Source organism: Myotis davidii, unplaced genomic scaffold (genome assembly GCF_000327345.1).
Source record: "Myotis davidii unplaced genomic scaffold, ASM32734v1 scaffold638, whole genome shotgun sequence".
NCBI lineage: Eukaryota > Metazoa > Chordata > Mammalia > Chiroptera > Vespertilionidae > Myotis > Myotis davidii.
The window spans coordinates 394,620-401,732 of NW_006289391.1; the positions used below are offsets into that span (position 1 = coordinate 394,620).

At 39.5% G+C, this 7,113-nt stretch overlaps 1 protein-coding gene across 3 annotated transcripts in view; it reads left to right on the top strand.

Annotated features, from left to right (window-relative positions):
• ANKFY1 (ankyrin repeat and FYVE domain containing 1) overlaps positions 1–7,113 on the top strand; it is a 71,713-nt gene that overhangs the window by 22,698 nt on the left and 41,902 nt on the right. For 2 of the 3 annotated variants that reach the window (XM_006761480.2, XM_015562447.1), the window contains exon 4: positions 3,512–3,647. In XM_006761480.2, the coding sequence (XP_006761543.1) occupies positions 3,512–3,647 (136 nt within the window). The other variant, XM_006761481.2, reaches the window with a different exon arrangement.

Below are 7,113 nucleotides of genomic sequence, written 5' to 3' on the forward strand. Positions count from 1 at the left end.
CAGCAGGACTTGGGCAAGACACATTAAACATGAACAGGTCCACATATGCCACCATCTTGGATCCCTCCCCCATGATACACTTCTTGAAAGATAAATTTTATCAGGTAAAGATGCCTATTAGCTATCTTAGTAAAGCCACAAAAAACTTGACTCTGCAGAGTCTCACTCCTGAAAGCAAACCTTATAGCAGGATCAAACCGTGCTTACTATTATACAGGAGGAGAGTTCAGGCATCTTTAAAGGCATTAACATTGTATTTTCCTTAACTCTAGAAATTCTCAATCTGTGGTTAGTCACTGAGTTAAAGTTGCTGTTAAGTATTATGATGTACCGCCCTGCCAGTGTGGATTGAGCATCGTCCCATGCACCAAGAGGTCGCTGGTTTGATTCCTGGTCAGGGCACATGCCCGGGTTGTGGGCTCCTTCCCCAGTATGGGGTGTGCAGGAGGCAGCCTCAGAATGCCCTGCATAAGAAAAACCACTGGCCGAAACCGGTTTGGCTCAATGGATAGAGCGTCGGCCTGCAGACTGAAGGGTCCCGGGTTTGATTCCAGTCAAGGGCATGTACCTGGGTTGCACGCACTTCCCCAGTGGGGGATATGCAGGAGGCAGCTGATCGATGTTTCTCTCTCATCGATGTTTCTAACTCTCTATCTCTCTCCTTTCCTCTCTGTAAAAAATCAATAAATTATATTTAAAAAAAGAAAAAAGAAAAACCACTGAAGCAGAGCGTGTCTCTCATCCCAGAGTGAATCAGACTAGGACTCGGAGACCAGGCAAGGACCATAGAGGTCTCTTGCCACCCAGAGCTGATCAGGTTTGCCCAGATGAGAGGCAGTAAATGTTTCTCATGCCATACAAAAAAACACTTGATTTAACTTAGGTGTTAGGTGAGGCAGTGGGGATTGCTGAGGGTATGGCTGGGTCTCAAAACAGGAAAATTCCTGGTAGCACTGAGAATTAAAAGAGCCCCGACCTCAGCCAAGGAACCTCCAGTCCAGGCAGCAAGTGGGATCCTTGGTACCCGAGACGGGTACCTCCCTTGTCAGTCTCATCGGGGTTGCCAGAATATGAAACCAGACAACCAGTGGATCCAGGCTGCCTATCACTACTTGAGCCAATTCAGCAGAGACAGGGTTGAATCATATATGAGCGTTTATTCCAATACTGCCGGCATTGTGGGAGAGCAGCAGGCCATCCACAAAAATCTCTCTCAACACACGAACAAGAGCATACTTTAATTATTTCTCAAAACATTTTAAAAGTTCTATTAATACATTACCAGGTTAAAAAAAAATACATTGCCACCCCGGTTTTATGGTTCAGTGTTAACCTATGAACCAGAGGGTCATGGTTTGATTCCCAAACAGCACATGCCCAAGTTGCAGGCTCGATCCTCAGTGTGGGATGTGCAGGACGCAGCCGATCAATGATTCTCTCTCAACAGTGATGTTTCTATCTCTCCCCCTCTCCCTTCCTCTCTGAAATAAATAAAAAATATATATATTTAAAAAAGAAAAAAATACATTGCCAGGTAAGGGAGAAAGGAAAAAATAAGCCTTAACATGATCACTATTAGTATTTTGGTGTATTTTCTTTCACTTTTTTTTATGCCTTTTTAAAAAAATATCTGGCTGTTTTATCTCCCACTACATTTGGAAGAGAGTGGGTTAATAAGAGCTAATCAGTTGTTGCCTAATTATTAAGTTAATAAGATGTTACTGGCCCATGTTTTGCCTTTCCTACATAATGAAGAATTGAGTGTAGTTTCTTAGACCTTAGCTAGTCATCAGTATCACATGTTAAAACCCAAATTCTAGGCCCCACCTCCAGAGTTTTCTGATTCATTAGATCTGGGGTGGGCCTGAGAATAAGAATTTCTAACAAGCTCGCAGATGATGCTGATTCTGCGAGCCCAGGACCACTGATGTAGACCATGGTTTTATGCGATCATAGTTTTGATATTTTATACTGTGATTTTCATCCCAAGCATTTCCCCAGTTGCTATAGGGACTTTACCTTAAAAATTAAATAAGTAATACATGTTCATTAAATAAAAATCAGGAAAAAGGGAACTATAAGAAAAATTAATTATGACTTCCACCAGGGTTGATATTTTAGTGTATATCCTTCTAATTTCTCAATAGACAGAGGGACAGATAAACAGTCAGTCTGACTAAGGCCATACCACCGTGAATGTCCTTGATTCTGGAATTCTGAACAGAGTCAGACCTGGTTAGTGCTTGTTTGGGAGACGGACACAAAACTATATATGCGTGGGGTGTGTGTATTTATGTATGTGTGTATGAAATTCTTATTCTCAGGCCCACCCCAGATCTAATGAATCAGAAACTCGAGGTGGGGCCTAGAATTTGAGTTTTAACACCCTTATTTGCATATATATACTCAGACAAATATATCTAACAAAAAATGGTATTATGTAATGTATGTATTTTTAGCCTACTTTTTAAAAAATATTTTATTGATTTTTTACAGAGAGGAAGGGAGAGGGATAGAAAGTTAGAAACATCGATGAGAGAGAAACATCGATTAGCTGCCTCCTGCACCCCCCCCACTGGGGATGTGCCCACAACCCAGGTACATGCCCTTGACCGGAATCGAACCTGGGACCTTTCAGTCTGCAGGCCGACTCTGTATCCACTGAGCCAAACCGGTTTCGGCTGGATGTCTATCTTTTCATTTTTTTGGTAAGATCTTTTTATTAGAATGTAAACTCTTTGTCATATGTTTAAAATATTTCCCCTCATTTTTTTGTTGTTAATCCTTACCTGAGGATATTTTTCCGTTGATATTTTAGAGAGAGTGGAAGGGATGGGGAGACACACAGAGAGAAACATTGATGTGAGAGAGATACATGGATTGGTTGCCTCCTGCAAGTGTCCAACCAGGGCCGGGAATCAAGCCTGCAACTTAAGTATGTGACCTTGACCAGAATTGAACCTGGTGCCCTTCAGTCCACGCCAAATGCTCTATCCACTGAGCCAAACCGACTAGGACTTCCCCCAGTTTATTTTTGTTTGGTTTTTTAATTTTACTTCTTTAGTAGATTTATTTCCCCCAGCTACCTCTCTTGCAATGCTAATACTTTTCTGTAGTTAGATGCTGTTCAGAATGCTAAATTACCATTTTAACAAATATTTTTCTTGATTTCAAAGAGGAAGGGAGAAGGAGAAAGAGATAGAAACATCAATGATGTGAGAGAATCATTGATCAGCTGCCTCTTGTATGCCCGACCCTGGGGATTGAACCAGAAACCTGGGCATGTGCCCTGACCGGGAATCGAACCGTGACCTGCCGTTTCATAGGTCGATGCTTAGCCACTGAGCCATGCCGGCTGGGCTTAATCACCATTTTTATTTGCTGTGTGATATTTCTTTGAGTTGGATGTACCAGAATATACTTTATTAGCCTCACTTTTAAGGATCCTCAAGAAGGCTTAAGTGTCATGAGTGCTTTGATTTCAGATTCTCTACTTACTTTCTTTAACCAGATGCTAACCCTGAGGTGACAATGACAATGCTTCGCTGGATCTATACGGATGAGTTGGAGTTCAAAGAAGATGATGTGTTCCTGACTGAGTTGATGAAACTAGCTAATCGGTTTCAGCTACAGCTCCTTAGGGAGAGGCAAGTCACAGCAGATATATTCAAGCACCTCAGATGGTGGTGGCTGAGCTTTAATTATGGCAAGCTCTGGGAAAACAGCTTCTCCTGCTAATGTAAATAACTTTTGCAAGGTGTTTTTTAAAGGCTATAGGGGGGAGAGAATTTTATCTCTCTTGTTTTGTGTTATCTTGTAAGCTAAATTTTGCTAATGCCGTTAAGGTATTCCTTTTTCTTTCCCTGGTTTATTATCTGAGATTACATATTTGTGTGAATTGATAAACTTGAGTATGGAATAACAAAATCCAGTATTCAAACCCTCAACTTTCCCTCCTGTACCTTTTCCTTTGACATTTTGTTCTATTTTCTGATCTACCTACATGAATGAAGTCCTTGGTCATAATCTGTTGGAAACACATTAATGCCTAAATTAACACACGAGAGAATATAGATCAGTAAGTGTCTGAGGTCTTACTCATTTGATACTGCTTCTTGGTTCCCAAGAAGATAGCCTGCTATGTTGTTTCTGTTTTTGTTTTCCATGATGCATTTTCTCTGTTGCTTTCCCAAGTTGGCCTTTCAGAACAATGGGGGGAAAACATTCAACAGATGTTAGGCAAAAGCCCTTCAGTTTCTGTTGGAGATGTGGCCCTTGGTAATTAGCTTGGTTGATGGAGTGTCTTTTTACACTATTTTGTGATCTTTTTTTGTGAAGTTACGGGTTTTCTCCTGAGTGGGTGAGGGATTGTTTCAGCCATCGAGAGGCACTCCACCTCCACTGTTGTTGTGTTGCCCTTAAGGAGATCTTGCTACCTACAACTGCTTGCTGCTTTCCCTGGGGGCTGATGTTTCCAGTGGGACGGCCCATTATGCCCCATGCGAGTTAGTACGCAGGTTACTCCTAATTGTTTATGATTGATCTGGCCTTCCGTGCACTTGAAGACCTAAATATAATAACTAAGAAAAAACCCAACCATATCTAAGGTTTTTGTAAGCACATTAGGCTACTAACGCTAACGTTATTGTCAGGGCCTTTTGTTTATTTGTGTGAGTTTTTGAACCATCTGAGAGGGAAATGAGAGTGATTTTAATTAGATTGAATGTGATTTATATTTTTTCCTTCAGATTTCCTGAGTTTTTTCTATTGTCTTTGTCAACTTGTTTATAATTAAATTGCTTTGATAAAAATGCGCTGGGGTTAGAGTAGTTTAGATAATTGCAATGTGTGTGATGGATTCCTTAATTAACATGCTTGTTGTTTATTGACTGATTAGGCTTCATAACTATCAACATCACCAGGCTCAATTTTGTATTTTTGGATGTGGGCATCAAGTTGTTATCTGTCAGGGCTTTAAGAGCTGGAACGGTAGCTATCCAAGAGTGGAATCAAATGTTCGCTTTTTTAAACTATCCCAGAGTGCTCCCTACTGTCAGCTGGAGGACTTGCACATTTTAGATAGTGAAAGGGCTATGACACACATGTGAGCAGTTAAACATGAAGCGGGAGTTGCTCATTTTTGTAACATAGTGATCTTGGTGATTTGGGAATGCTATTGCCAATTTGGTTTAAAGGAAGTTTTTTGGCAAGCTTAGGGAAATACTCTAAAAAGGAATTAATAGTGTATGCTAAAAATTAACAGTTAAAATAATAATTATTTTCCTGTTTATAAAAAACATGTTCAGTGTATGGTATTTGGAAAATACAGAATGATATAGAGAAGAAAACCAGCCCTCGCCGGTTTGGCTCAGTGGATAGAACATTGGCCCATGGACTGAAGGGTCCCAGTTCGATTTTGGTTCCCCATCCCTGGTTGGGGTGTGTGCAGGAGGCAACCAATCGATGTATTTCTGTTACATCGATATTTCTCTCTTTCTCTCTCTTTCTCAAAATCAATGGGAAAATATCCTCTGATGAGGATTAAAGAAACAAAAGCAAGGAAGAAAACTAAGTCATCCATGATTGAACCACTGTTAGCCATTTGTTGTTTATTTTTTCAGTAATTTTTTTGTGTCTCTCATTTATACACATGGGATTGATACCAAAAGCTAGACACGAGTTAATGGGACACAGATAAATGCTTGATTTTGTATTTAAAAAATCATGTTTATTGTTTTTGTGCATCTATATTCTTCCTGTATTCTAAAATTAAGAACGTATTAACAACAAAATCCTTTCAGAATAGTTAGTCTGTCTTCCTATTTTTCAAAGAGAAGATGTGAACTGAGAATCTGAATTTTAAAATAAGATTACATGATATTCAGTTGTGGAAACCATGTCATTTACTATTTATAGCCTATCCAGATAGTGAATGGCACTCTGGGGATCCCAGAGTTTAGTGAAAATGAAGTGTCTGCCAGTTTTAACAAAACATCTGTCTTCATGAAACATAGTTGACTCTCTTGATGCAATGCCATTTGGCTATAGAAAGGAAGAGTCGAATTTTCAGACTCTACGCTTTGTCTGTAAACATGTTTTGAAAGTGCTCTGCAAAGGTGAGTCGGTACTCCCTGAAATTATACCAGATGTTAGGACACTAGGATGGCAAGACTGTGGATATTTGTCATTGTAAAGATATATATAAGGATTTTTCTCCTGGAATGCTCTGATTTCATAGCTGAGGTCAGAATGACTACCTTAAGCATAGCTGTGATATGGTAGAAGTTTGCAGAAACTAGTGGTTCAGACAGGCAGACAGGAGGCTTGAAAATGTAACATTGTTTACACATTACTATAACAACCATATTTAGATATTGTAACAATTTGATTTAGAGGTGTCCTGTGGGGGGGATGCTTCTTCATACACCCAGGCAGCTGTGTTACTTGAAAACTAAGCATTTGCCCTGGCCAGGTATCTCAGTTGGTTAGTGTCATCCCCACACTCTAAGATTATGGATTGGATCCCTGGTCAGGGCACATACAAGGGCAACCAGTGACTGCATAAATAAATGGAGCAACAAATCGATCCCTCCCTCCCTCCTCTCTCTAAATTAGTAAATAAAAGTTAAAACAAAAACAAAGCATTTAAGCATAGGTCTTGAAATAAATTAGGTACCTGCATTTACTGCTAAATGGAGAAATGATTCCAAGATTATTCTAGCTCCTAGCCTAAGATCTCATTTGTGAGGTTTTGAAAGTATGTTCCTCATTCTTTCCAGATCTTTCTCACTACTCTCCTCCTTTCTTCCCCCACCTCTCACTCCCAGGATCTTTCTCTATTTCTGTTAACTAAACCTCATCTGTTAAAATAAGGAATTAATGTGCTAGCCAATCAGTTATTCTTATTTATGGTAGTACTGAAACCCATTCATATTAGCTGTTAAATCATGCAACTTCCTGAAAAGGACCTCAAACTTATGACCATACTTTATTCTGTATAGAGTTTATACAGTTTTATTTTTTATTTTTTTAAAAAATATATTTTATTGATCTTTTACAGAGAGAAAGGGAGAGAGATAGAGAGTTAGAAACATTGATGAGAGAGAAACATCA